General features: G+C 41.5%; 1 protein-coding gene across 7 annotated transcripts in view; it reads right to left on the reverse strand.

Annotated features, from left to right (window-relative positions):
• The window catches only part of PATJ (PATJ crumbs cell polarity complex component), a 422,746-nt gene that overhangs the window by 29,877 nt on the left and 365,014 nt on the right, over window positions 1–27,855 (reverse strand). For 6 of the 7 annotated variants that reach the window (XM_057298703.2, XM_034966355.3, XM_034966351.3 and 3 more), the window contains 8 exons: window positions 25,014–25,097; window positions 19,282–19,475; window positions 16,855–17,002; window positions 16,323–16,409; window positions 12,231–12,345; window positions 10,468–10,505; window positions 5,489–5,611; window positions 4,638–4,742 (listed from right to left, as the gene is read on the reverse strand). In XM_057298703.2, the coding sequence (XP_057154686.2) occupies window positions 4,638–4,742; window positions 5,489–5,611; window positions 10,468–10,505; window positions 12,231–12,345; window positions 16,323–16,409; window positions 16,855–17,002; window positions 19,282–19,475; window positions 25,014–25,097 (894 nt within the window). The other variant, XM_063600809.1, reaches the window with a different exon arrangement.

Raw genomic sequence — 27,855 nt, forward strand, 5'->3', positions numbered from 1 at the left:
GTGTCTCACTCTCGACTAGGCTGGACTGCAGCGGTGCAATCTCGGCTACTGCAACCTCTACCCTCCGGGTTCAAGCTATTCTCCTGCCTCAGCCTCCCAAGTAGCTGGGACTACAGGCGCGTGCCAACACACCTGGCTAATTTTTGTATTTTCAGTAGAGATGGGATTTCACCATGTTGGCCAGGCTGGTCTCAAACTCCTGACCTCAGGTGATCCACCTGCCTTGGCCTCCCAAAATGCTGGGATTACAGGTATGAGCCACCACACCTGGCCATATTCTAATTTTTCTAAATATTTCTTTTTTGTATGTACATAATAAAAAATGAAATAGTACAGTACATGATAAAAAAAATTCAACACTTGCCCTCCCTAGAAGCACACTGAACTTTTTCTCTTTTTAATTCTAAAGAATAAGCTAAATAATATCCTTATATGCCTATTTTGAAATGTACTATCTTGGTGTCCACTGACTCCACACTCTAAGAGATGAAAATTTAGCTCGCCAAACTCTTCCACTTAACTGTTACATCATTTTTAAGTTCTACTTGTTTCCTGTGTTTTAAAAATCTACTCAATCCTCTGTAGTTCTAATACTTTCCAACAACTTTTTATCTAAAAAAAAAAGCATACCTATTCACTTATGTAATTTTTTTTTTTTTTAATTTTGAGACAGGGTCTCACTCTGTCATCCAGGCTGGAGTGCAGTGGCACGATCTTGGCTCACTGCAACCTCTGCCCCCCGGGCTCAAGCAATCCTCCCACCCCAGCCTCGCCAGTAGCTGGGACTACAAGTGCATGCCACTATGCACGACTAATGTTTGTATTTTTTTGTAGAAACGGGGTCTCACCATGTTGCCCAAGCTGGTCTCAAACTTCTGGGCTCAAGCGATCTGCCAGCCTCGACCTCCCAAAGTGCTGGGATTATAGGTGTGAGCCACTGCACCCGGCCCATTTATATAATTTTAAAAGTCAAAATGATTCTATAGTATATAATGAAAGAGTCCTTGCTCCTTTACCCACATTACAGATTCTTACTCCCTAAAAGCAACTACTTTCAGCTGTTTCTCCTAGTATTTGCTTCCATATTCACGTTGCCCAGGCCAGAATGCAGTGGCGAGATCTTGGCTCACTACAACCTCTGCCCCTGGGGTTGAAGCGATTCTCCCGCCTCAGCCTCCTTAGCAGCCAGGATTACAGAGGTGCACCACCAACCCGGCTACTTTTTTGTATTTTTAGTAGAGACAAGGTTTCTCTATGTTGGCCAGGCTGTGCTTCCATATTCTTAAATAACAGTTTTACTTCTACTTCTTGATTTTAAAATTTTTGATATCTAATCACTTCTTATTGTGGAAGATAGATAAAGATTTAACTCACATTTTCCTTCTACCAAAACACCACAAATCCCCATTCTACTAATAATTCATTCAGCTGGGCGTGGTGGCTCATGCCTGTAATCCCAGAACTTTGGGAGGCCAAGGCAGGCAGATCACTTGAGGTCAGGAGTTTGAGACCAGCCTGGCCAACATGGTGAAATCCCATCTCTACTGAAAATACAAAATTAGCCAGGTATGGTGGTGCCTGCTTGTAGTCCCAGCTACTTGGGAGGCTGAGGCAGGAGACTTGCTTGAACCCGGGAGGCGGAGGTTGCAGTGCACTCCAGCCTGGACAACAGAGCGAGATTCCATCTCAAAAAAATAAAATAATAATAATAATTCATTCATCCTAATGTTTGGTTATATTGGTTTTTATTATTATGACATTATAGTTAAATAATGTTATTATTTACTTATTTAGAGCTGGGATCTCACTCTGTCGCCCAAGCTGAGTGCAGTGCTATAATCATAGCTCACTGCAGCCTCAAACTCTTGGGCTCAAGTGATCTTCCTGCCTCATCCTCCAAGCAGCTAGTTTCTATGTGCTTTTTTTTTTTTTTTTGAGACGGAGTCTGACTCTTGTAGCCCATGCTGGGGTGCAATGGGGTGATCTTGGCTCACTGCAACCTCTGCCTCCTGAGTTCAAGCAATTCTCCTGCCTTAGCCTCCTGAGTAGCTGGGATTACAGGCATGCGCTACCACACCTGGCTAATTGTGTCTTCTTATTTATTTGTGAGGAAGACAGAGCTGAACAAATTATATCCATGTGTGAAAATATCAATAATACTAGATTTTGCTAAGGGAGAGAGACTTTTTTGTGGTCAGTTACCATTTGAAGTAGGATCCTCCTAAGGTCTTTGTAATTCAAGGTCCTGGGCTCGGCACTGAAGAGCTGCACTGTACTGCCTCTAGGGGTCAGCATAACGTGAAGGATGAGCAAGCACAGCCACCCATTTCAGAAAGCAAAGGATTTGTAGGGTGGAGGAAGAAATGCAGGTAACTGTGTAGGTTTCCACTGAAAGTGAGGACCAGGAGTTGAGGGGAAGCAGATTCTATGCCCAGTCCGCACAGTGTTTTGGTTTGTGTTCAATAGAAAATCAGGCACCCAAATAATTTAATAATATTTGGCCTATCACATAAACTCCCTTGAAATTAATGACAGAATTTTCTTTTCTTTCTTTTAATATTTTAACTTAAAGACTAGTGTGATAGTAAACTGACAGTATTTTCATTATACCCCTCACACATACTGAAAGCCACTTACTTTTTAAATGTCTGGACACTTTGGACTTACACCACAGAGATGTAAAACACCACAAATTGCTTCTCCCAAATGTAATGGCTTTTCTTTTTTTTCTTTTGAGACCGAGTCTTGCTCTGTCACCCAGGATGGAGTGCAGTGGTGCCATCTCGTCTCACTGCAAGCTCTGCCTCCCAGGTTCACGCCATTCTCCTGCCTCAGCCTCCCCAGTAGCTGGGACTATAGGCGCCTGCCACCACGCCCGGCTAATTTTTTGTATTTTTAGTAGAGACGGGGTTTCACCATGTTAGCCAGGATGGTCTCAATCTCTTGACCTCGTGATCCGCCCGCCTCGGCCTCCCAAAGTGCTGGGATTACAGGTGTGAGCCACCGCGCCCAGCAGTTTTTCTTTTTTTCTAATTTTTATTTTTTATTATTAAAATTAAATTTTTATTTTTTTTTTTTTTGTAGAGATGGGGTATCATACCACGTTGCCCAGGCTGGTCTCAAAACTCCTGGGCTCAAGCAATTCTCCTGCCTTGGCCTCTCAGAGTGTTGGGATTATAGGCGTGAGCCACTGTGCCCAGCTATGTAATGGTTTTTCAATTTGAACTTCCTATATGTTTTTTATTTGTTTTGAGCCAGGGTCTCACTCTGCTGCCCAGGCAGGAATGCAGTGGCACAATAGTGGCTCACCGTAGCCTCCAACTCTTCGGCTCAAGCCATCCTCCTGCTTCAGTCTCTTGAGTAGCTAAGACTACAGGCACACACCACCATGCCGGGCTAACTTTTTAACTTTTTTGTAGAGATGGGGTCTTGCTATGGCCTAGGCTGGTCTTGTACTGCTGGCCTCAAGTGTTCCTCCTGCTTCAGCCTCCCAAAGTGCTGGGACTATAGGTGTGAGCCACTGCACTCAGCCCAAACTTCTTATTTTAAGGCTAGAATGATGAGTGGCTGGCTGGCCCTCTCTCTAAGGTAGTAAATGGTGGGCTTTATTCTTTATACCTATAAACTAATTTATTTTATTTTATTTTTGAGACAGTCTCACTCTGTCACCCAGGCTGGAGTACAGTGGAGCAATCTTGGCTCACTGCAACCTCCTTCTCCCAGGTTCAAGTGATTCTCCTGCCTCATCCTCCTGTAGCTGAGATTACAGGCACCCACCACCATGCCTGGCTAATTTTTGTACTTTCAGCAGAGACGGGGTTTCACCATGTTGTCCAGGCTGGTCTCGAACTCCTGACCTCAGGTGATCCGCCCACCTCAGCTTCCCAAAGTGCTAGGATTACAGGCGTGGGCCACTGCGCCTGGCCACCTATAAACCATTTTATATTACCTCTGCAGACCTATGGTAAGCATACATTTCTGGGGAAACTCATTAATGAAACTCACTGCCAGTATGCTGCCTCAGTCACTGCATGGTGTCAATCTCAGAGACATTTGAAGGGCTAAAATATAAGCAGGGGTAATTAACAGCACACTTTGCTTTTACATCCTGGTATATTTCCTTGTGCCTCTGAACAATACAGCTGGGGACCACAGCTGATAAACGATTGTCTGCCTTGGCTGATGACTGCTATGCGTGAGAATTTAACAGTGTTGGCAATCTATGCTAAAGGAAAAAGACCATTGTATTTCTCCTCTTCCTTTAAGGGGAAAAGAAGAAACAGCACTTGGGCAGTTCAGTAACAGTCTTTGGGCATAAGAAAAGAAATCATTTCTTATTCCTTACAAATTCTGATTTACAAAAGAACACTGGAAACTAAAAGCTGTGTTGATTTATCATGTGAAGCAGAGAGTAATTTTTCTCCCCTTGTTATGCTTTCATATAATCATGCTCACTGCCTGTATGGGTGGCATTAAAGAATTTCTGAATAAAAATAATAATTTCTTGCTTTCAACCTTCATAATTCACATCAGCAAGCACCCTGCTGGGTGGCGATGTCTACTGCCAGTGACGCTCAATCTTTTTTGCACGCCACTTATCTGCCTTGCACAGCTGCGTGCTCCATTGATCGCAATACCTGCAGGATAATGCGCCCGTAGGCATTCTTCAGCAGATTAACCACGTCCGTGTGAGACAGCCCATCCAAAGGTTGCCCGTTAATGCTGACAATCCGATCTCCAACCTGGAAGTACAAAAATGACAGAAAATCACTATCATTAAGAAAAATTAAATTTGAGAAGAATGCTTAAAATTCTTTGCGAGTCCTATTTCCCATTTGTGGCTATTGTGAGGATTCTGCGTTACTACCGTGCATACATGTTCAAGAAGCATGAGGAATTTTTTTGGCTTTCCCCAAATACAGACAAATCAGAGCAACAAGAAGGGGGTCACATTTGATTATTAAAGGGCACAGTAGGCCATTTTTGTATTTTGGTAATGGTGGTGTTTCATACAACCATTTGCCAGTAATAGCGAAGTGTACACATTAACCGTTCAATAAAGTTCTAATGAGGAAGCCAAATATTTTCTGCTATATTTTTCTACTGAAGTTAAGATTAAGGGGCAACAAGGGGGAGAAATCATAAAAATGGTGATTCTTTTGATTGAAGGAAGACTCTAAGGTCAAATGTCTCTCAGTTGAGAGCTGATTTTGGGTGGAATGAAGTGCTTAAAAGGGTAAAGGAGGGTTTGCAAAGGGGCTGCAATTTCTTCTTTTATGGAGAAGCTTTGATACAAATAATAATATTTTTATGTGCCTGGGGATCTAATGAATTTCTAAAGGTACAAAGTTTATCTAATGCATCTTGCCCTCAGCCTGGGTCTCTGATGGCTACTGGAATTCCAACTTTAAACAAGGTGCCCAGGGCTGCAACTTTCTCTCCCACCCCAACACATGTTGTTAGTCCTTCAACCAGTTCTCTCGTTTACTTTAAGCTTCTGTGTCCGTGCGGCCACTCCGCTAGCCTGAATCATGGCAATAAATACAGGGATATCTCCTAAGGGACTTCCTCTTCCTCCAGCAATACTGATTCCAAGGGCATCACTGAGCTCCTAAAAAAGGAAGAAAACATAATGCTTTTATATTTAATAAAGAGCCACAAACTGACTATCCCCAGATAGCTGTTGGAACAAAATCCCTCCATGAGGTAGGAGGCCAGGATAACACAGGAGTTAAATGTGGAACCTTTGGAGTAGACAGCTCTAGCTCTTTTTTTTTCAGTTTCGCTCTTGTTATCCAGGCTGGAGTGCAATGGCATGATCTCAGGTCACTGCAACTTCCGCCTCCCGGGTTCAAGCAATTTTCCTGCCTCAGCCTCTTGAGTAGCTAGGATTACAAGTGCGTGCCACCACACTTGGCTAATTTTTTGTATTTTTAGTAGAGACAGGGCTTCACCATGTTGGCCAGGCAGGTCTCGAACTCCTGACCTCAGGTGATCCACCCGCCTTGGCCTCTCAGAGTGCTGGGATTACAGGCGTGAGCCACCCTGCCCGGCCCCAGCTCTAGCTCTTAATTAGCTGTGGGGTCTTGGGGGAAGTTACTTAACCTTGTGAAAGTTGTCAGAATCAAAATGGAGTCATTTGTGTCAAAAAAAAAAAAAAATTCCTTACCAATAGTGCCCCGAAAGGCTATGAAGAAAGAGTTCTCAGGCTTGTATGCCTGATAACAAAAATTATCACAAAAGACTGCAAAAACCACAACCCTGCAGGAAGGACATCACAACCTTTCACAAAAAAATACTTCTACAAGTGCATCTGTCCAGCAGATGCCTGTCCAGCCTTGGGCTGTGTGTCACCCCTGTTATTAATCTTTGTAGCCAAGGATAATTATCTCAAAATAATTATATATTTCTCATTTTGTCCTCTAAAACCTTTTATTTTCCTTACCTCCCTGAATATGCACATAGTCTACTATGGCCCGCATATTCCCATTCCTGAATAAACATCATTTTCCTTTAGAGAGCCTCTCTGTTTGTTATTTAGGCTGACTACCTCTGAAAGCCTCCATCTCTATGTATAAAATGAGAAGAATACTACATACCTGACAGTGTTGGTCTGAGCATTAAATGAGATAGTATGGCACAGTCATGGCCTACAGAAAAGGCTCAATAAAAGGCAATAGCAGGAGTAAATTAAACACACACACACACACACACAACACCCTATGCAGCTCCTTAGTTTAGTGGCCAATTCCGATGCAGACTTGGCAAGTATGTTCTCATATGGTGTTTATGATTAAACTGCCACACATACTATGCTCTTCTGGGTGTGAACAAACACATTTGGCTTTAAAAGACTGCGTTAAAACAAAGGATCTGAGAGGACACCCACTGTAGTGACAACAGTTTGAAGACAGACATAAAATGTGGCTGAAAATGTTCCCCAAGACGGACTCTGGTGAAGAGACTTGGCTCTAGTCCAGTTTTTTCCCCACATTAGTATCATAGGGTTAATATTTTTAAAATCACTAAAAGAACAAATGACAAGTTCCAGTTCTGGCATGGCAGCACAGGCACGTGACAGCGTATCTCTCCTGCTGGTTACAATCAAGATGTCTAGTCAAAATGTAAAAAACAACTACCTGTGGCCTCTGAAACAAAAAGAAACCAAATAAAGTATGGTGGAGAGTCAAAACTTGGAGAAATGGCAGCAGCGGGGGAAGTTCCCAGTTTTATTTTTTTTCCTGGCAGCTGTACCCTGAAGGTGATTCCCAGTCAAGGAGCTGGAAAGGTATGGTGAATGCTAACATTCAGATAGAAATTCCATCCTTCTGGGCAGAAGAATCAAGAAAGAGGGAAAGAGAAGAAAAGCAGAGAAGAGGAAGCTGAAGAAAACGAATCTTCAATTCTGTTTGTGAACCCACAGAACTCTCAGGCTGCTTATGTGTGAGACAGACCCAAACCAGCATAGCAGAAGTTTAGAGGCTGGGTGTGGTGGCTCACTCCTGTAATCCCAGCATTTTGGGAGGATGAGGTGGGTGGAACACTCGAGGTCAGGAGTTTGAGACCAGCCAGGCCAGCATGGTGAAACCCTGTCTCTACTGAAAATACAAAAAATTAGCTGGATGTGGTGGCACGCACCTGTAATCCCAATTACCTGGGAGGCTGAGGGAGGAGAATGACTTGAACCTGGGAGGTGGAGGTTTCAGTGAGCCGAGATTGCACCACTGCACTCCAGCCTGGGTAACAGAGTGAGACTCTGTCTCAGGAAAAAAAAAGAAAGAAATTTCTGCTTGGATCACGTGTGGTAGAATAGGGTAGGTAGGAGCAGGCTTTATTACAAAAGCCTGTAAAAACAAGTGGCTGAAATGACTAAGGAAATATAAAAGAATATTATTTTTGAAATCTTAGAGGAGAAATTTATGCAATAATGTTTTGGCTTTGTTTAAATCCATCATGATGTTTCCTTAATTTATCTATAATTATGTATACTGTTGGTACATTTCACTTCCCCATCATAGGAACATTTGAGTTGCTACTCTGGTGGAAAAATACCAGGAACAAATAAGGCAGATTTAGTCAAAGCTGTAGCTAATAACAGAAGCCACTTCCTGGGCATTCCTGATGCACTAGGTGCTATGCTAAAGACATTACATTCATGACCTCATGTAATCCACACAATAATATTTACCTTTGAGGTAAGTTAGTGTTATCACCCCCATTCTACAGATGAGAAAATTGAGGTTGACTTGCTAACTATTATAGAGCTAATGGCGTTTTTTTTTTTTTTTTTTTTTTTGAGACAGGGTTTTACTCTGTCACCCAGGCTGGAGTGCAGTGGTATGATCACGGCTCACTGCAGCCTCAACCTCCTGAGCTCAAGCGATCCTCCCACTTCAGCCTCCCAAATAGCTGGGAGCTGGAACCACAGGCATACACCACCATGCCTGTCTAATTTTAAAAGAAATTATTTGTAGAGACAGAGTTTCCCCATGTTGCCCAGGCTGGTCTCAAACTCCTGGGCTCAGTGATCCTCCCACCTCGGCCTCCCACAATGCTGGGATTACAGGTATGAGCCACCGCACCCAGCTGTACAGCTAATGTACAGGCTGAATTGGGTCCCCCTAAGATTCACATGTTGAAGCTCCAAGTACCAGGGCCTCAGAATGTGACTGTATTTGGAGATAGGGCCTTTAAAATGAGGCCAGGGTGTGCCCTAGTCCAATGTGACTGGTGTCCTTATAAGAAAAGATTAGGACATAGGAGAGACACCAGGGATGATGAGTGACACACAAAAAAGGCCACGTGTGGCTACAGCAAGAAAGCGGACATCTGCAAGCCAAGGAGGGGGGCCTCAGGAAAAGTCAAACCTGCAGACACCTTCATCTTGGATCTAGCCTTCAGAACTGTGAGAAAGTAAATTCCCACTGTTCAAGCCACCCAGTCTGTGGTGTTTTATAACTGCAGATCTAGCAAACTAATGCAGCTAATAAATGGTAGAATGCCTTCAAACAGAGGTATCATTAAATCTAGAGAAGTAAGTTATGCTGGATATCACTTTACTGCAGTGGATTACCATGATTACAACAGGGTCATTATTTCTTCTTGAACCCCTCATTTAGGTCAAAGTGAGCAAAATAAAAGTCTACTTTTGGCCGGGCCTGGTGGCTCATGCCTGTAATCCTAGCACTTCCGAAGGCTGAGGTGGTCGGATCGATTGAGGGCAGGAGTTCGAGACCAGCCAGGCCAACATGGAGAAACTGTGTCTCTACAAAAAATACAAAAATTAGCCGGGCGTGGTGGTGCGTGCCTGTAGTCTCAGCTACTTGGGAGGCTGAGGCACGAGAATTACTTGAACCCAGGGGGTGGAGGTTGCAGTGAGTTGAGATTGCACCACTGCATTCCAGCCTGGGCGACACAGTGACTCCATCTCAAAAAGAAAAAGAAAAAGAAAAAAAGAGTCTACTTTCATTAGATATCATCACACAGGAGTCTGAAAATCAGGGTTCGACAAATTTATGAATGAAATACATCTTATATAATCTTCTCAAAAGGGGAATTTAGCAACATGTATAAAAGCCTCTAATAACAAGCTTGGCTTTTGACCCCCAAGTTTCATTTCTAGGAATTAATCCTGAGGAAGTTACTCATGATTTGGGCAAAAATATAAAGATGTTTTACTATAAAAGCAAAAATTGAGAAATATGCTAATTGTTCAATAATAGGAAACTGGTTAAGAAACTTATAGCACATTTGGCTGGGCACGGTGCCTCACGCCTGTAATCCCAGCACTTTGGGAGGCCAAGGCAGGTGGATCACGAGGTCAGGAGATCGAGACCATCCTGGCTAACACGGTGAAAACCCGTCTCTACTAAAAATACAAAAAATTAGCTGGGCGTGGTGGCAGGCGCCTGTAGTCCCAGGTACTCGGGAGGCTGAGGCAGGAGAATGGCATGAACCCAGGAGGTGGAGCTTGCAGTGAGCCGAGATCGCGCCAGTGCACTCCAGCCTGGGTGACAGAGTGAGACTCTGTCTCAAAAAAAAAAAAAAAAAAAAAAAGAAACTTATAGCACATTCATAAGATGGAGTACTATGAAATCGATAAAAATCATACTATATGCTCTCAAAAAATACTTATTTAGTATGTGCCACATGATACCATTTTTGTTTTATAAAACTTTACATGTACAGGTTAAAAGACTAAGATTGAAAAAATAAATAAATAAAAATAAAACTTACACATAGCACAGAATATAGTGGATGAGATTTGCCAAAAAATTCATAGAGGTCATCTCTGTGCTCTACGGTACTTTTCTAAGTCTATTTATTGATGTTATTTAGACCATATTTTTATCTCAGTAACTTGAAAGAGCACACTCACAATCCAATAAACTGTATTGGGGAAAACATACATTTAGTGCAAATCCAACACAAACCAGAAAAATACATATAGCAAAATGACTGACTTACCCTGTTTATCTCAACAGTCCTTGGTTCCATATCTGTGCCTATAAATAAGCAACACAATTAACTTTTTAATATTAAAAAATAATATATTTAGGATATAATATTGCCCCATGAAAAATGGTTTCATTTTCTAGGTCTTTCAAGAGAAGACACTAAAGCAAGCAGGTATTGTACCCTTCCTCAGCATCCAAGCTGGTAGCCAAGTCACCAGGAGCCATGTCCTCTTTTTTTTTTTTTGACACAGAGTCTCACTTTGTCACCCAGGCTGGAGTGCAGTGGCACCATCTCAGCTCACTGCAACCTCTGCCTCCCAGATTCAAGCAATTCTTCTGCCTGTGCCTCCAAATAGCTGGGATTACAGGCGCCTGCCACCACGCCTGGCTAATTTTTGTATTTTAGTAGAGACGGGGGTTTCACCATGTTGGCCAGGCTGGTCTCAAACTCTCGACCTCAAGTGATCCACCTGCCTCGGCCTCCCAAAGTGTTGGGATTACAGGCGTGAGCCACCGTGCCCGGCCTGCTGTGTCCTCTATTTTAAAGAAGTGCTGTCTGTTTGAGATCAATGTGGCCATAACCATTTGGTCTGACAAAAGTGGATGGGCTATATAGCAGCAGCTGCCTGGAACATGGTGAGTAAATGCTTGGAGGATGACTCATTTTTGTGTGTGTGTGGTTTTTTTTTTTTTTTTTTTAGATGGAGTTTCACTCTGTCGCCCAGGCTGGAGTGCAGTGGTCCGATCTTAGCTCACTGCCATCTCTGCCTCTTGGGTTCAAGCGATTCTCCTGCCTCAGCCTCCCAAGTAGCTGGGATTATAGGCATGCGCCACCATGCCCGGCTAATTTTTGTATTTTTAGTACAGGCGAGGTTTCTCCATGTTGGCCAGGCTGCTCTCAAACTCCTGACCTCAGGTGATCCGCCTGCCTCGGCCTCCCAAAGTGCTAAGATTACAGGCATGAGCCACCGGGCCCGGCTGGGTCATTTGTGTTTCATTGTACATTTTTTTCTACCTTAATCAAAGATAACCCTCCATTCAACAAAAGACTTAAAAGGACCCCTTGTCCCACCCTGCCCCCAAGGATATACACACTTTTTTTTTCTTTTAACTGGCCCAATTTTCCCATAGAAGGTATACACACTTCTGACCTTTCTCCAGTGACCTGTAATTTATTAATTTTCTCTTTGTAAATAATTTTATTTTACCATGCACTCCAGCTTTCTGCTTTTCTGTTTTTCAGGTGCTTTGTGTTGTGCCACTGAAGGAATTTCTTTCTTTTTTTTTTTCTGGAGACGGAGTCTTGCTCTGTCACCCAGGCTGGAGTGCAGTGGCACGATCTCGGCTCACTGCAACCTCCACCACCCCCGCCAGTTTCAAGCAATTCTCCTGCCTCAGCCTCCTGAGTAGCTGGGACTACAGGCGTATGCCACCACGCCCGGCTAATTTTTTTTGTATTTTAGTAGAGACGGGGTTTCACGGGGTTAGCCAGGAATGGTCTCCATCTCCTGACCTCAGGTGATCCGCCCGCCACAGCCGTCCCAAAGTGCTGGGATTACAGGCGTGAGCCACCATGGCTGGCCACCACTGAAGGAATCTCTGTGGCTTTCCTACCTTCAGAACACGCCTTTCAGAAAGCTCAGCTTATGCGGCCAAGCTCAAAAAATTAGAAAACATTTATATTAAAGAAGACTGGTTTTTAAAAAACACATTTTTTTTTTTTTTTAATTTGGGTAACAGGATAGTTTTGCTCTGGGTGTGTCCGTGTAATACCTGAATTTTTCTGGGAAGGATCTGAAACTCTTTTTGTGCCAACCAGGTTTTGCAGGCCAGTGATGACAGGAGCGAAGGAGGGATGACAGCTGCTGTGTGCACTCTGCTGACTACCCTGAAAGAAAGACCCAGGGGTCACCTGTGTGCAGACACTGACTTGACACCCTAAACGCATACTTATCCATTAGTGTGCCAATTACTGATGTCACCATAATCATCTAACAGAAAATCGTGAGGAGGCCAGGAAAGAAAACAAAAATCACCCACACTATTCTCTTACTACCTCAACCCAATCCCATTTAGACATTTCCTCCATTGCTTTCTCCATTATATGTGCTTTTGTATATGGTTTCAATCACCAAGGTGGAGACCATAGAATCATTTCAGCTGTTCTTGCTCCACATAAAATCAAAACCATTTTCCTAGGTTGCCACATAGTGTTTATGTATATATAGTCAGCTAATGGGCACTATGTTTCATTTGGGGTTACAGTCAACCTTATTACCCAAAATGTATTATGTATTTTGCTAAAACAAGTATAATAAGACCTTGATTAGCAGAAACCTGCCAAAATAGAACCCTCAATTGGGAAAAAAGCAGCGAATCTGAAGGGAAAAAGACTTGTTTTAGGGATATATAACATTTTTTTCTCAAAGATTTTCCTAGAATCAGTAATAAGTTAGTCCAATCTGCTAGATCTCCATTACCTGTCCCTTTATTCATTTAAATGAATATGTGAGGTTAATACTGTGTAGTCTTTTAAGGCTAGTGGCTGTTCAACAAAAACTGTATACATAGTGAAGGGCCTTTCTTATGTAGACGAAAACATTGCAAATAATGAATATTTTTTTCTACCAAATTATTCCGCATCAAAATTTTAAGCTAAGCCTAAGATCACTGTTATCAGTTCATAAATTATAATTTGGTCCATTTTCTTAACTCTATGATGAAAGTTGTTTAATATTTTAATTCCTAAAATATGAAAACCTTCAAATATATAGAAAAGCTGAAAGAATTATACAATAGACATCCATATAAATAGCACCTAGATTTCACAATGAGTATTTTGCTATATTTCCTTTATCACATAGTCATTTATCTATTCATCACTCATCTTTTTTTAAAAAATTCATTTCAAAGTAAGTTGTAGATCTCAGTATACTTCATAGTGGCTATATACATTTAAAGGAGTGTTTTTATACTTTTCCTTAAAGGATATGATTTAAGTAAATGGTACTATAATAGATAACTAATCAGAACTGAGGAAGTACAGTATATTATAACTTTTGCCTTTAAAAAATTTCAGAAAGATGTGTTTGCCAAGACCTTTATTGCATTGTATTGTAATTTTTGAGGAGTCTCCCTCTGTCGCCCAGGCTGTAGTGCAGTGGTGCAATTTCAGCTCACTGCAACCTCCGCCTCCCAGGTTCAAGTGATTCTGTTGCCTCAGCCTCCTGAGTAGCTGGGGTTACAGGAGCCCACCACCATGCCCGGCTAATTTTTGTATTTTTAGTAGAGACAGGGTTTCACCAGGCTCTTTGGCCAGGCTGGTCTTGAATTCCTGCCCTCACGTGATCTGCCCGCCTCGAACTCCCAGTGCTGCGATTACAGATATGAGCCACCACGCCCGGCCCCAAGACGTTTATAAAAGTACACTTTGCCTGACTGTGTTCCCTTAGTTGGCTGAGGAAAAGATCTCGCAAGTATTTTTTCCTCTGCGGAGTAAGGAAATTTCTTCCTGGTTTGGGGGAAAGTCATTTTTAAAAAAGACACTTGGTGGCCCCAAAGCTAGAAGTTATTTCTCTCTTAATGAACTCACTTTCTATGAATTAAGTCAAGAGCTTATTCTCCTTAGCGCTCAAAAGAAGGCATTGATCTCCCTATTTTGTAACTGCTCAGAAGGAAATCTGTGTTCCTACAAGATCCTGATTTTTTAAATGGGTCTGGATATAAAAATGTTTGGCAATGGAATCTTGTTTTTGCCCACCAGGGTCAGTCTTTAACTCATCATGATGGGAAGACATTTCCTTTTCACAGTCAGCTACCAGCCTTCTTCTAATTAGCCAAATAGGGCAAACTCTTCTATCTCACCCATAATTTTAAGCACAAGGTGATGATAAGATATATTTACTGTTTTTAAAAATTGAATTAAACTCCTACCCTCTGAAATTAAAATTCTGTGTAAGAAGATTAGGGCAAAGTATTTGATACTTTGTCCCAGGTTTCCAAAATATGACAACTCACATTCATATACCAGGTAAGTGGAGACGATAGGTTTTTTTTTTTTTGATATTTAATGATGTAGCTTCTAAATTTGGTAGTTCTGTCTTTAATTTGAGTGTGAACTTAAAAATTATGAAGATGCGGCTGGGCGCGGTGGCTCACACCTGTAATCCAGGCACTTTGGGAGGCCGAGGTGGGTGGATCACCTGAGATCAGGAGTTTGAGACCAGCCTGACCAAGATGTTTTGAAACCCCGTGTCTACTAAAAATACAAAAATTAGCCGGATGTGGTGGCGGGCACCTGTAGTCCCAGCTACTCGAGAGGCTGAGGCAGGAGACTCACTTGAACCCGGGAGGCGAAGATTACAGTGAGCCGAGATCGCGCCATTGCACTCCAACCTGGGCAACAGAGTGAGACTCCGTCTCAAAAATAAATAAATAAATAAATAAATAAATAAGAAGATGCTCACATACATCTCTCAAGAGGGACAGAAATCCAGTTCTATCCACTACCTTACCTATCGATCAGTCCAAACTTTTCTTAAATCACACAAACACCTGTTACCTCTTTGTGCCTTTGTGTATGCTATTTTCCCTGTCTGAGATGCCTTTTCCTTCTTTTCCCCAAACTCCATTTGGAGTGAGATTCAATGGAACCTCCTCTGTGTAGCTTCATTCTAATCTTCTGTATACAATAAGGCTTTAATGAAATCATTCAACAAAGATGAGTCTTCCATTAAGGAAGAAGCCTGGCTAGACAACTGTTTCATTTGTTGATATAAGTCTGGTCAATATCATCACTAACTATTAACTCATGGAATCCTACAGCAGCACCATGTCTTAGATATTTGCTGCCCATTATGTAAGCCAGAAATGAAAAAAAAAAAAAGTGTTTCAAACTTAATATGGTGTTTATTGGGTTTGACTGCTTTGAAGATTCCCTAAGACAAGCCAGCTAGTCTGTAATCCTATCTGAACAATGGTATTTTCCTCACTCATTTTTTAACACCAGTGAGGAACAGGAGGCAGCTAATAGCTTTCCAGAAGTAACTGTGTGCTAACTGTAAGATCAGAGCATCTTCTGAACAAAGGCCTTGGAGAGGCTTCAGAAATAAGGCAACCAGGGAGGGGACCAAAAGTCATGCTTTTAACCTCAAAACTAAGGCGGCCTATCCATAACCCAGAGAGGAGACTTAGGGGTCACATATAAGTTTCTATAGTCTCATTATGTACCACATGGGGCTAACCATACAGTCTACGATCTTGATTTTGTCAGCCATTACAATGAACAAAATATAGTGAAATATACTTTGCTAAAAAAAAAAATGGCACTTACATCAGTTTTGCAAATAAATATAAGATGTTTGCTAACCCACAAAATATCACCCACTAAGGCCTCCCTCCCACAGGAAAAACCCCCACACTTGGTTCTCCTAGGAATATGCCATTAATTGCCCTCGGCATGTGTGAGTGGCTAGTCACAAGTTAACTTTATAGCAATATTTAATTGAATGAATAGAACAATGTTGTGCTAATGAGGGTCAAATTGCCACCAGATGTTGCCTTTTTTTTTTTTTAAATAAACACAGCTGTGTACATGCGTGCATAGGCAATATAGAACTAATAGTGAGAGAGAAAAGTGCTTCCAAGAAAACATTTGTAAGCAATAAAGGAGAGAAAAATCTAGGGATTAATGAATTTCCATCCCACCTTTCATTTTTATTTCAAACACATGAAAGTTCACTAAACTTGGTGCTGTGAATATGCTGTACGTTAGATATTATTTCCAAACAACCATTTATTAAATGGGGAACTTTCTCCCAATGGGGGCAGAAGAGTGAGTCAGTCTGATGAGAAGCCATCGACAACCTGACTGTTCTGTGATGTCGTCCTTGTGGAGGTCCAGGAACCAGCTCGGAGTCTTCCAATCTCTAGCTGCACAAGTCCCTGTGCACACTTGGAAAGGCAAGAAAAGAACAGAAATGAAAAGTAGTAGCATTTATATTCTGAAATATCTTAACAGAGCCTCTCCCTGCAGCCACGAATTATAAAAGGGTAATGAAAGCAACAGGCATAGCCCTAGAGAGAGGAGGATGTGGCTCCTGGAGGGCCCATCTCATCAAACGCATTTAGAGAACAGTGATGGATACTTAGAATTTTCACAAGTATGAAAAACTTGCTTGTGAAATCCCAAAGCAGGTTCCCTTTCATTCTGTTAGTCAATATAACAGAACTTTCTTTTAAAGCTATTCTGGCTCATTTAAAATAATCAGAGATTAAATTTCTAGTAAAAACTAGAGTTAGTATAAAATCCAACCCATTTTATAATCAAGCTAGACTGGAACAGTTCCCACTGGACTTCAGTTGTGCCAGCTGGGTAAAAAGCAGCCTAGCAACTCACCTTGAGGATGGTGGCCACTGTCTCCTGTGAGGCATTTCTCATGTCCTCCCCATTCACAGATAAGATCTGATCTCCCTGAATCAATCTCCCATCCAGGTCTGCGGCTCCGCCTTTCACGATGTCAGAAATAAACACTCCGCTTCCATTTCTGTTAATACCATACAGCAGTGCAGTATTGGCACAACCTAATATTTCCATGCATAATACGTGTGTGTGTGACAGGATGCACACACATATGCTCCTTTCTTCTTCCAGTTTTGTTTTCTTTTTGTTTCTTTCATACCTTGGTAATTTGCCTTCATCAGCACTTGGAGCTTCCTCATTTTTTAAATAGCTACATACTATTCTATGATGTTTCATAATTTCACTTACCAGTAGCTTACTGATGGACATACAGGTTATTTCCATTCTTTAACTATTGCAATGAGCAATGAATACTTGTAAGTATATCTTTAAGATAAAGTCCTGGTGATGGAATTGTTAGTCAAAGAAAATAGTGACTTTTGAGAACTATACATCTCATCCTTTACAATGCAAGTTTTTGTGCTAAGGAATGTAAATGTTCCTTACAAACTCAACCTGAAATACTGACATTCACTAAAAGCAAAAAACATTGCTGTAAATAAAACCGCACCAGGTATACGCATGTGTCAAAACAAGAAAGCAAACTTCAACACTGGCTCTGTCAGTTGCTCTGTACCCAGATGTGCACAGATTTTTGTTTAGAAATGTAAGAGACTCAGCTTTTTTTGTTTGGTAATGCATTTTCAGAGTGATGGTTCTATGGTGCTGAAGTAAAAAAAAAAATGAGATTATGACAGCACAATACTTGGCCCAAAATCAGTACTCAAAAATTGTAGCTAATATTTTTATTTTAATAACAGCTTGGCCTGCTGGACAGACACTAGGCTAGTCACCAGAGGTCTGTGAGGGCATATAACATGCATAAAAGCAACTTGATTTCTTCCTTAACAAGATGGTTGATACACTTTAAGGCCATATTAGGATATTACCTGGAAATCCTATAGCCCTGTTGGGATAAATTCATACTAGATACCTAAAAGCCAGTAAACCATGGAAGCTAGGCTTTGTTTCAAGCTATTACTTACCTTTCCAATTCACTGCAAGAGAAACTTAGTAATATTATCCTGGAACAAATGACTGTTAAGCAGTATAGACTTCATTTATCTTTATTTAAAAAATTTTTTTAGAGACAAGTCTTGCTATGTTGCCAGACTGATCTTGAACTCCTCACCTCAAGCGATCCTCCCACCTCAGCTTCCCAATGTGTTGGGATTATAGATGTGAGCCACTATGCCTGGCCTAGGCAACATATATTTCTTTTTATTTATTTATTTATTTTTGAGATGGAGTTTCGCTCTTGTTGCCCAGGCTGGAATGCAATGGCGTGATCTCGGCTCACTGCAACCTCCACCTCCCAAGTTCAAGCAATTCTCCTGCCTCAGCCTCCCAAGTAGCTGGGATTACAGGCGCCTGTCACTATGCCTGGCTAATTTTTTGTATTTTTTAGTAGAGATGGGGTTTCACCATATTGGTCAGACTGGTCTTGAACTCCTGACCTCTGGTGATCCACCCACCTCGGCCTCCCAAAGTGCTGGGACTACAGGCATGAGCCACTGCGTCTGGCAGCAACATATATTTCAAAAGAGTAGCCTGGCCACTAGGATCTACCTACCTACATTTTTGGTGCAAACTATTACTTTGGGGACATCTTTCTTTTTTCCTTTTCTTTTTTTTTTTTTAATTTACAGATGGGGTCTTGTTATGTTTCCCAAGAGGCTCAAGTGCAGTGGCTATTCACAGGCATGATCATAGCACACTATAGCCTTGAACTCCTGGCCTCAAGTGATCTTCCCACATAGCTGAGACAACAGGTACATGCCACTGTGCCCAGCAGGACATTTTTCTTAATAGAAAACTACTATCATGAAGAATTATGTTTATCTCTTAACTATGTCTACTCAACTAGTTTCAACATAGTATGAAATTAACAGTATGACGAAAAGCAATGTTCCATGTTAATTTCCATGTCGAAGCAATGTTCTTGACCCAACATTGGATAAATCTCATTCTTGATGCTAGCTATTTCTTGGGTATGGTTGCTTTAATCAATCTCTGCAAAACTCCAATCTTAGTAATTCCAAGTGAAAGAACCTTGCTAGTTGTTCTTACTCTGTACAGAAATATATCAGTCTGGATTGATTGGACTTGGAGTTCTATCTTGATATGACAATTTTTTTGGTAAGACCTTGCTCAGAAATACGACCCATGTTGTCAAATTTTCATAAATATCTTATTTTTAGAAATCCCATCACTACTTTACATTAGGCTTTCTCTTTCAGTGTTCACAGGCTTCAGAGCTCTGGATGAAAAAGGCAGATCCCAACTCCCAAAGCACGTCTTTACCGTTTCCCAACGATGCTCAGGCCCAGGCCCCGGCCAGCTTTCTTCTGCAGATCCACAGGGAAAATCTCCAAGTTCTCCTCATCCCGGTAGTGTGCCTCATCTCTATACACCACCAGCCGCACCTTCTGGGGGGTCTGCCTCAGGGCTGCGATGGCTTCTTCATGGCTGGAGTTCCTCAGGTCAACCCCATTAACCTGGAACAATGGGCATCCTGAGCTGGGCTGCTGATGGCAGAGGCCTCTGCCTGCTCTGTCTGCTGAATCTCCTTGATCTAACCAGTAAAGAATCTCTAGAAATTTCCAGCCAATCTCAAGGCAAACAGGTAGTGACCACGAGCAGTATGAGCTGCTTTGAATATAAAGGAGATGGCCCTTAAAATATCCTACCCAACATGTGCACAAAGGGTGGATACATGATAATGCAATTTTACATAGCCATAAACTTTACTGTGAAATCAATGAAAGAGACAGGAGAGTGTGCACGCAGGGACTTAACTAGCTCATTTAATTGAGATAAAAGGGGAATAACTATTAATGTTTAGTCAGCATTTTTAGATTCAGTTTGCTTATTGGATTTGACATCTTCACTCTCATTTATTTGTTTATTTTTTTAGATAGGGTCTCGCTCTGTTGCCCAGGTTGGAGTGCAGTGGCATGAATGCTGGCTTACTGCAGCCTTGACTTCCCAGACTCAAGTGATCCTTCAACCTCAGCCTCCTGAGTATCTGGGACTGCATGTGTGTGCCACCATGTCTAGCTAATTTTTTAAATTCTGGAGAGATGAGGTCTTGCCATATTGCCCAGGCTGGCCTCAAACTCCTGGGCTCAGGTGATCCTCCTGCCTCGGACTTTCAAAGTGCTGGGATTACAGGCATGAGGCACCATGCCTGGCTGACATCTTCACTCTTATTTGCTCACATCACAACGACTTCATAACAGGCCCAGAAGGAGATGAGGGAACAGTATTTCCAACAGCATCCAAGACCCCTTGAAGTCTTCTCATTGGAATCTGGTTCTCAGTGAGCACAGACAGAACCATGCATTAGAAAGCAGTGTACCGAAAAGAGCACTGAGTAAAGCCAAGTCATGTAATCTCTGAGCCTCTGTTTCCTTTTCTGTTAAATAGACATTATAGCCAAATTATTTATTCTTTAACTTAAATACTTCTGCAGTGCTTGTGTGCTAGTCCTTAATGAATATTTACTCATTTAATCCTTATACTAACTCTCTGAAATAGATATTGTTATTATCACCATTCATAGAGGAGGAAACTGAGGCACACAGAGGTTTAGGGACTTGACCCAGGTTACACAGCTAGCAGGTGGAGGAGCCAAGATTTAAACCCTTCCACCCTCAGTTCCTATTCCATGCTGCCTCATCATTAACTCTTAGAATGGGTTACTGGAGATCCCCTGTCACAAAGAAAGTCAAATACTGACATTGGTTAGTAAATTTGATATGAGGGAGAAATCGAGGAGCAGAGTAACCTTGGATTCAAAGGAAAGAAGTCAGAGGTGGTGATTCCCTCAAGGTTGCAGCTAGGAAAAGAGTCAAATGAGGGGAAGGATAAGTCCAGCCCACCAGGCAGATGGTAGAGTGCTTGAGCTCCCCCAAGATGTCAGTTCCATTCCTTATTCTGGTCCAGCCCTGTGTGCTACTGGAAGGTCAAGCCAGCCTCTGAACCTTTGTTCCTTTATCTGTACAATGAAGCAATGGTCTAAGGCTTTTTCTTTTTTTCTTTTGAGATGGAGTGTCACTCTGTCACCCAGGCTGGAGTATAGTGGTGTGATCCCGGCTCATTGCAGCCTCCGCTTTCCGGTTTCAAGCAATTCTCCAGACTCAGCCTCCCGAGTAGCTGGGATTACAGGGATCAGCCACCAGGCCTGGCTAATTTTTGTATTTTTAGTAGAGACAGGGTTTCACCATGTTGGCCAGGCTGGTCTTGAACTCTTGACCTCAGGTGATCCACCAGCCTTGGCCTCCCAAAGTGCTGGGATTACAGGCGTGAGCCACCACACCCGGCCCCTAAGGCTTTTTTAATTCTAACATTCTAAACACTAAGGACCAGTGGCATAAAGAATGGTTACGGGAAAGGAGAAAGGAAGAATGAACCCTTCTTGGAGAAGGTGACTTTTGAACTGTCATTTAAAGCTGATTCTGTGAGCCAACAAAATGTTTAAAAGCCTAATTTCCAAGCTGCTGTTTATTTTCTGGTATATCTTGGTGGCTTGTGTGTTCACTTAGATGAGCTACATCCAGAATAACAGTGGTAAAGAACATGGGTTTTGGGCTGGGCACGGTGGCTCATGCCTGTAATCCCAGCACTTTGGGAGGCCGAGGCAGGCAGATCACGAGGTCAGGAGTTCAAGACCAGCCTGGCCAACACAGTGAAACCCCGTCTCTACTAAAAATACAAAAAATTAGCCAAGCCTGGTGGCAGGCGCCCATAATCCCAGCTACTTGGGAGGCTGAGGCAGGAGAATTGCTTGAACCTGGGAGGCGGAGGTTGCAGTGAGCAGAGATTGTGCTGTTACACTCCAGCCTGGGCAACAGTGTGAGACTCTGTCTCAAAAAAAAAAAAAAAAGAACATGGGTTTTGGATATGGATGCACTTCAGTTTGAGTGCTGATTCCAACTTCCTGGCTATATGAAACCCTGTGTAAATTACTTAAGCCAAACTTTTGCCATGTCATCTATGAATTGGAGGTAATAATATTTACTTAGTGTTGTGAAGGTTAAATGAAATAAACCCTGTAAATCATTTGGCACAGGGCTTGGCACACAGTTATATCCAATGTAAGTTAGAAGTTGGTATTTTACAAGGAATTGAAGTAACTTCAGTGAAGGCTGTTTTTCCTCTCAGCATGATCACTCACTGCTACTTTAGGCCAATGAATACATTTTCATTGTCTGTGAATGAAACACAAAGAGGAAAAGTGTATTTCCAGGAAATGTGGTCTGAGTTGATTATTTTCCTGTATTCCAACAGATGGCACACAAGACCACTTCTGTCACTCAATAAAAAAAACCCAGTTACCTCTATGGGTTGAAGGTGAACTTTCTAAGCCTCTAAATACTGTTTGAAAGGCCCTAACAAATATACTTTTAATTAAAAGCATTGTCATTAAGCTCTAATATTACAAAGCAATTTCTATTAAATTCCAGCATGACAGTATCTGCTCGGATGGAAGTGATCTAAGTGCATGGTTTCCATTTGCTCCTCTGAGAATCAGGAGATACCACTAAATGTGCCGATAATCATGAGAGAAATATCATGGCGTGGCTAGAACATTGTGGGGAGATGTATTATGTAAGTGCCTTACAGAAGCACAGTATGCATTATTTAGAACATTGGCTGTAGCGGAAGAGGGGTGGAAATAGCAGGGCTTCCTATTTGAGAAGAAAGGCTCCAGGAAGACCCAGTAGTCAAAGGGAGACTACCATATCCCTTGGGTGGAAGGGCCATGTGGGGAAGTGGGTGAACACAGTTCTTGAGAAGGAAAGAATAACAAAGCTAGTGCAGTAGTTCCTCCACATTTTATTGCATAGGGAAAATCAGACGTTAACTCTCTACTCTCTTCTGCTCCCACTTGCAGACAGCGGGGAGGGTATGAGAAGGAACTGGCCTAAAAGGAGAATCAGAAAGGAGACACAGCTGACGCTCATCATATTAATAGAATCATAAATCTTGCCATGCCAAAACATTATTCGACCCTATCTTTGGAAGCAAAATCTGGCATGTTCTAACCTTAACATGAGGATAGTATTAAAACCATGAAAGGCCAATTTGCGGAATGCGGAGGACTCTCACGAGTGGAAAGGGCATTGTTTGGAAAAGTGCTGATGTAGTGTCACGCTGTTTCATGGTCTCAAAATATCCCACGAAAACAGGCCTGTCTTCTCAAGGCCTCCTGTGGGTCACAGGCTGCCGATGCCTCATCACGCATTTGTACTCATCAGCCACAGCTAGAACCAGTCCAATGTGAATTAGAAAGCTGTTTAGAAAGGAAACATGTTCCCTGACCAAATTGAGAGCTGTATTTCTTAGCTAAACAAGTGTTAGACTCTCATGAACTAGACCTTGTCTGAGGTAAGAGAGGAGCCTGTACTGGCCATCTTTAATAAGACGTATAGGCCATCCATTCAGAATAGATAATATAATGCTGCCAGTTGCCAGGAAACTGTTAACTTGATTTTTGAAAAATTCTCCTCTCACTTAAAATAAATTTGCTTTATTCAGGTTAACCTTTACTGGGTGTTTGCTTGTACTTGAATATACTTTATAGAAGAGAGCAGCTACAGAGGGTCTACCTAATACAAACAGAAATAGTTTAAAAAAATCCTTATTGAGGTATAATTGATATAAAATAAACTGCACAAACTTAAAGTGTACAATTTGATAGGTTTTGCCAGATGGGTACTTACACCTGTGAAGCCATCACCACATTCAAGATAATGAACATGTTAGATTTAGTTTCAAGTGACCATTATAACTTGTGGACTTAGAAATCATATAAGTATCAAGGCATATGTGCCATTTTAAATATTTAATCTATTCATCTTAAAAAGCCAATTATGATAACACCAATTGATTTGAAAATCTAGGGAGGGAAAAACAAAGAAACCCCAAACTCCTGACTGCTAAAAAACCATGTTGTATGCTAAGGCAGTCAAGCCAGCTCCCAGAGAGGTCTTGCTTATTTTTCTAACCTCATACACTTGTACCTTAATGAATGTACTGGGAATATGTCTTAATCCAATGATGAAACACAGTAAAGGCCTGCAGAGAAATCCTGTAACTTGGGCTGAATTTAATTTGCAATCAGCCTGGCCTCTCCTTTAACCCCTTCTCGCCTATGTTTCCTGCCCTTAATTATATCTCCAGTTTCATCTTGGGAGGCAGAAATGAACCACCAAAGGGAAAAATAAAATTCTATGATGTCATTTGTAATGTGCTATATTAAAGTTGCAAAGCAAAAATGCACATGCTCACCATAAAATGCCAACTATTCAATTAAGTTCATTCAATGAAAAAAAAAAAAAACGTGGCCTAAAGGTTTCACACCATCAAGAAAGCTCTTTAGTTCCACCTACCAGAACGCCTGGCATCGCCTTCTCCTTCAGCCATTCCATAGTGCAGACATTGCCTGCTTTGGTACTTTTTAAAAGGCTTTAACAACTTTGCTAAATGAGAGTCAATTTGAAAAAGTTAAGCATTTCAATTTTTAGTAAGCATCATAGGGGGAAGATTTTACATTTTCATCAACTTGAAAACATTGGTGGCAAGGCATGAACTTCCATTTGGCATAAAGATTTATTAAGATTAAGAAAATATGATTTAAGCTGCCATAAAATCTTTAAAATATCAGGTATATATGTGTATGTGTATGTATCTATATGTATGTGTTTTTAGGAGGAATTTAGTAGGGTATAATGGAGAGGCAAAAAATTTGCAATATTATATAGTCTCATTTGATATTAAAATAATAGACCCATAAGTTCTATTTTTCCTTTTAGTTAAAAAAATTTTCATAGACAAATGTAGATTGATAACCTGTCATGATTCTAAACCACTGTATAATGTACACTGAAGAAAAAAAGAATATGATAAGTATTTTGTTAAATGGGAGAGGAATCAGTGAAAATACAGTTGAGTAGAAAGACAACTTTATGGATCGAGACCAGCAAAGGAACCACATTTACTGATATAAAATAAAATTCAAAACCATATACCTCTAATATCTGGTCACCAGCCCAAAGTCTTCCATCTCTGGCTGCTGCCCCTTCTTCATAGACTTCATGGATAACTATAGCATTCTATAAAAAAATAAAATCTTACTCATTTTCAACAACCACAAATGCTTCCTTAAGCAAACAACCAATAGGCAGCAACCCATAATTTTCTATTTGTTAATAATGTTATATTTTATCTGACATAAAGATAAACAATATACACAGTTATGATATATTCAGAGGTATAATTAAATTTTCCTAAGATTATTATTTCATTCCTTTAAAACTGGCTCTGCCTAATACTTCATGTTAAACTTCTTCCATGTGTTTTACTGTTAACCCTGTACATTGCTGCTGTGTATGAACTTGAGGTGAACTATGTGTCATTCTTATTTACATTTTATAGTGTATTTTGAAACACGGTTTCAGGTATTTATTGGTATTCTAGGATTTGGCATAGATGTGTGGCCTGATGAAGGAGGTTGTGCCAGGCCTTATTACTTGGGCAATGAAAGAAAAGAACTTAGTGGAATGAATGGGTCCTGGAGGAGAAGAAAACAGGAGTAGGGGAAACAGCATTCATGGACTTAAGTGTAAAACAGCCATGGGTTCAAATCCTGACTCTGCCTTCTTGTAATCTTGGGCAATTAATTCCTCTGAACTCAGCAATCTGAGCCATAAAATTAGGACCACAATATCTACTGTAGGTAAGCTTTGGTTGGGAAAAGTGTTTCATAGTTAATGAATTAAAAAATAATTTGTATCTCTTCAGATTCATAACCTTAAAAATTATTTATCATCATAAAAATGACATGTACCCACGTATAGGATTCAAGTAATACTACTACAGGTTGTTGCAAAGCACAAAAATAGACTGCTTCCCACCCAGACTCAATCCCATCAATCACCACTCATAGTTTCCAAGGATCTCTCCAGACAATTCACATTTATGCACCCAAATATTTATATATTTTGATGAGAGACTATTCTAAAAATATTAAATTGAGCTTGCCCACCCTCATCCCCCTCCTGTTGAGCAAGTAGTCAAGCTTTGAAATTCTTCGCTTTGGGGATTTTTGTGGAGCTGAAAACTGAAGTAACCAGAAGTCATTGGCTCTTTCTGTTTTTAATAGAACCGAAGAGTGCTGAATGGATTATGATAGGTGTCTTAGAGGGCTGCTGAGAGAGGGACACAGCTTTTTCTTTTTTTTTTTGAGATGGACTCTCACTCTGTCGCCCAGGCTGGAGTGCAGTGGTGCCATCTTGGCTCACTGCAAGCTCCGCCTCCCGGGTTCACGCCATTCTCCTGCCTCAGCCTCTTGAGTAGCTGGGACTACAGGTGCCCGCCACCATGTCCAGCTAATTTTTTGTATTTTTAGTAGAGATGGGGTTTCACCGTGTTAGCCAGGATGGTCTCAATCTCCTGACCTTGTGATCCGCCTGCCTCACCTCCCAGAGTGCTGGGATTACAGGTGTGAGCCACTGCGCCCAGCCGAGAGGGACACAGATTTTGAGTGGAGATTAGAAACAGAGGTCTATGGGTCCCACAGTGGGGATTTGAGTCCTGCAGCGCCCAGGGTCCTCCTATTCCTTGCCCCCAGGGCACACACACAGGTTTTAAGACCCTGCTGGCAATGGTCAAGGGCTGACATCTTTGACACTTGTCAGAGCCTACAGGCTGACACCTATAGGACCCCAGGCATGAAAGAAGTCAAGCAGCAGGACTTCTGGACTTGAGAGATCTTATAGGCTTGGCCAAGAATAGGCTTGATGATGAGCAGGCAGTGCTGATGGCAATGACCACAGGGGCATCATCGATGTCTGGGTGTTTGGTTGGTACCCTTTGGAGTTAACGAGCCACCAAAATGGCTGAGGTTGAATTTCACCTTAGTCCAGAAGTATGGAGCCTCAGAATTAAGTTCATATGAAGTAAAGAAATGAATATTTCTTGCAAAAATATGACAAGATAGACAAAATACACACACCTACACACACTCACACCCACACCAAACCTTGTTTGTTTGCTTTTTAATTTAAAAAAATTTTTTTGAGATTGTATCTCCCTTTGTGGCCCAAACTAGAGTGCAGTGGCTCAATCATAGCTCACTGCAGCCTCGACCTCCTGGGCTCAGGTGATCCTCCTGCTTCAGCCTCCCAAGTAGCTGGTACTATACGTGTGCACAACCATGGCTGGACAATTTTTTTTTTTTAAGTAGAGATGGGGGTCTCACTATGTTGCCCATGCTGGTCTCAACCTCCTGGGCTCAAGCAATCCTCCTGCCTTGGCCTCCCAAAGTGCTGGAATTACAGGTATGAGCCGCTGTGCCCAGCCATATATATATATATATATACACACACACACACACACATATACACATGTATATGTGTATATGTGTGTGTGTGTGTGTGTGTGTATGTATATATATATATATATATATATTTTTTTTTTAAGAGGAGTCTCACTATGTTGCCCAGAACTCCTGGGCTCAAGCGATCCTCCTGCCTCATCCTGGGAGCTGGGACTACAGGCATGTCCCATAGCACCAGGCTTACTTTCTATTAAAAACAAAATAACAACAGAAAAACAAAAAAAGGGCTTCTATACAAATTCCACAATAGAGAAGCAACAAAAGAAAACAAGAGGTCTATAACTAAATAACCCATCTGGATTCCAAATACTTTTACAATGCTAAATACCGTACTTTCATTTTATCGCTATACAGTTCTGAAAACATTCTTTATTACAGCAATTAGAGAGGCAGCCCCCAAAAGCCAGGAAAAGTTTCTGGATCCAGACAATTTACATTTCAGATTCTGTACCAGGAATACATTTTAGACCTTT

This window comes from Pan paniscus, chromosome 1 (assembly GCF_029289425.2).
Source record: "Pan paniscus chromosome 1, NHGRI_mPanPan1-v2.0_pri, whole genome shotgun sequence".
NCBI classification, from domain to species: domain Eukaryota; kingdom Metazoa; phylum Chordata; class Mammalia; order Primates; family Hominidae; genus Pan; species Pan paniscus.